Genomic DNA, 2,004 nt, shown 5'->3' with positions numbered 1-2,004 from the left:
CTCTCTCTCTCTCTCTCTACACACGGCAGTAGCGGTACACGCCCACACGCGCGTGCGGGCCTTCACAACATCCGTCGGTGCCGCCCTTTTCTGACCCGCCGATGCTCTCTTCCTACCTGCCGAGTGCCGACAGATCTACGCCAAGGCAGGCTGCAGCGGCAGACCGCACACAGGCCCAGCCAAACTAACAGCACATGTAGGCGCGAGTGTCCCGTATACCGCGTGTAGTGAGCGAGGCGTACACACCAGAGCAACGTACCCACGCCGCACATACATACATACATACAGGCTCGACATGCCTGTGTGTGGCTTCCCGCAAACGAGCTGTTAGCAAGAAGCAAGCGCAGTACGGACAGATGGGAATTTGCTCAAGTTCCACGCCCCCCCCCCCTCCAACCCGATCATCAGGGAACGAGTCAATGAAATCGATATATCGCAGTGGCATCGGCGAGCATTTTTTTCGCCTTAACTGGGACTAACAGCTGCGCGTGGACAACTGCTCAATACAAGCTCAGCCGGCCGGCGCGGTGACCTTATAACCCGTGCTGAACAACAGTCTCCGCATCTCTCCGCATCACATCTCTGCTATATAGCGCACACCCGTGTTTATCTGCACGAGATATTCTAGTGCGCGCGCTAGGGAGCCCGGCTTTTAAGTTTTTCAGCGTTTCTGCTGGTTTAAAATAAGAGGCGACGTTAGAGCTTTGTGGGGGCTAATGTTAGGCGTGCACACACAGAAAGCATGGTTCTGCGGAATACTGTTACATCGCACTCGCTGTACCATGTTGTTAGTTCACGTACAGTCGCTCCTCCTCCATAAAAAAATGCCCTATGAAGCAACTGCAGCAATTAATCAGCTTAAATTCGCGAGCATACTGAATAGGAATCCATAAGAGGGCAAAAAAACATTCGCCGTGGCAGCAAGGAGGGATATGATATGGAACAGACTGCCGCACGTGAAATAAACCTTCTTAAAAGTAACTAAAGATTAGAGTATAGGGGCAAGTGGAGTGCTGGTGCCATCTATCGTTGGAATGCAACAGCTAGTAAACTGCCCTCTGCAGCATTCATTGCATTCATGTAACCGAAGCCTCAATCACATTACGCACACATTCACAGACATCTCACTTACGCCAACAGACATCTGGCCCTATTTACTTAATTCCCAGTAAATGTTACTTCACTAGTATTCTAGTGATACCAGAACACATCATACTACTACAACACACACGGGTAGCATTTCATTGATAGCAGAAATCTCAGGACCGCCTGGTCCCGGATTGCATACACACGCAGTTTAGAGCGGGCTAACTTAGCACGCTTCAACGAGGCCGAGGGCCTAGCCCACCTCCATTTTCGAGCCAAGATAGACCGAACTAGCGCGTATTTAGCCCGGGATAGCGTGTACACACTGAAAAAAATTAGCGCGCGCCTATCCTGGACTAGTTTGATGTAGGATCAATTTTGCAGTCTGTACGGGGTAATAGATGGCGTTACTTACTATCTGTGCCTTCTCATTTAGCCAGATATAGATGGCGTTACTTACTATCTGCGCCTTCTCACTTAGTCAGATATAGATGGCGCTACTTAGCCGGCATTAGTTATAGATGGCGTTACTTACTATCTGTGCCTTCTCATTTAGCCAGATATAGATGGCGCTACTTAGACGGCATTAGTTATAGATGGCGTTACTTACTATCTGCGCCTTCTCGTTCTCGGTGAGTGCGGCGTCGCGTGTGTCGAGCGCATCTCTCAGCTCCTGCCAGCGATCCTGCAGCGTGGCAATCTTCTGCGTGAACTCGTCAGCCTGCGGGTGACCCTCGTTAACGAGCTGGTTGCCGATGGCGATGATGCTGAGGATGCGCGGCTCGTGGTTTTCCACCTCCCTGCGCAGGTTCTGTGCGAGGAGAAGATACATGTACGTGTGTCTATACATATACATACACATACACATACACATACACATATATATATACATATACATACACATACACATACACATAA

At 49.9% G+C, this 2,004-nt stretch overlaps 1 protein-coding gene across 1 annotated transcript in view; it reads right to left on the bottom strand.

Annotated features, from left to right (window-relative positions):
* Positions 1–2,004, bottom strand: part of LOC106805681 (spectrin beta chain-like) — a gene marked incomplete at its 5' end in the record, with an annotated part of 60,842 nt that overhangs the window by 6,468 nt on the left and 52,370 nt on the right. The window contains 1 exon segment of the mRNA XM_014807373.1: positions 1,697–1,897. Coding sequence (XP_014662859.1) covers positions 1,697–1,897 — 201 coding nt within the window.

This window comes from Priapulus caudatus, unplaced genomic scaffold (genome assembly GCF_000485595.1).
Source record: "Priapulus caudatus unplaced genomic scaffold, Priapulus_caudatus-5.0.1 Scaffold7, whole genome shotgun sequence".
NCBI classification, from domain to species: Eukaryota; Metazoa; Priapulida; class Priapulimorpha; order Priapulimorphida; family Priapulidae; genus Priapulus; species Priapulus caudatus.
The sequence above is the reverse complement of the archived record's forward strand: the minus strand, read 5'-3'. Positions and strand labels throughout refer to the sequence as shown.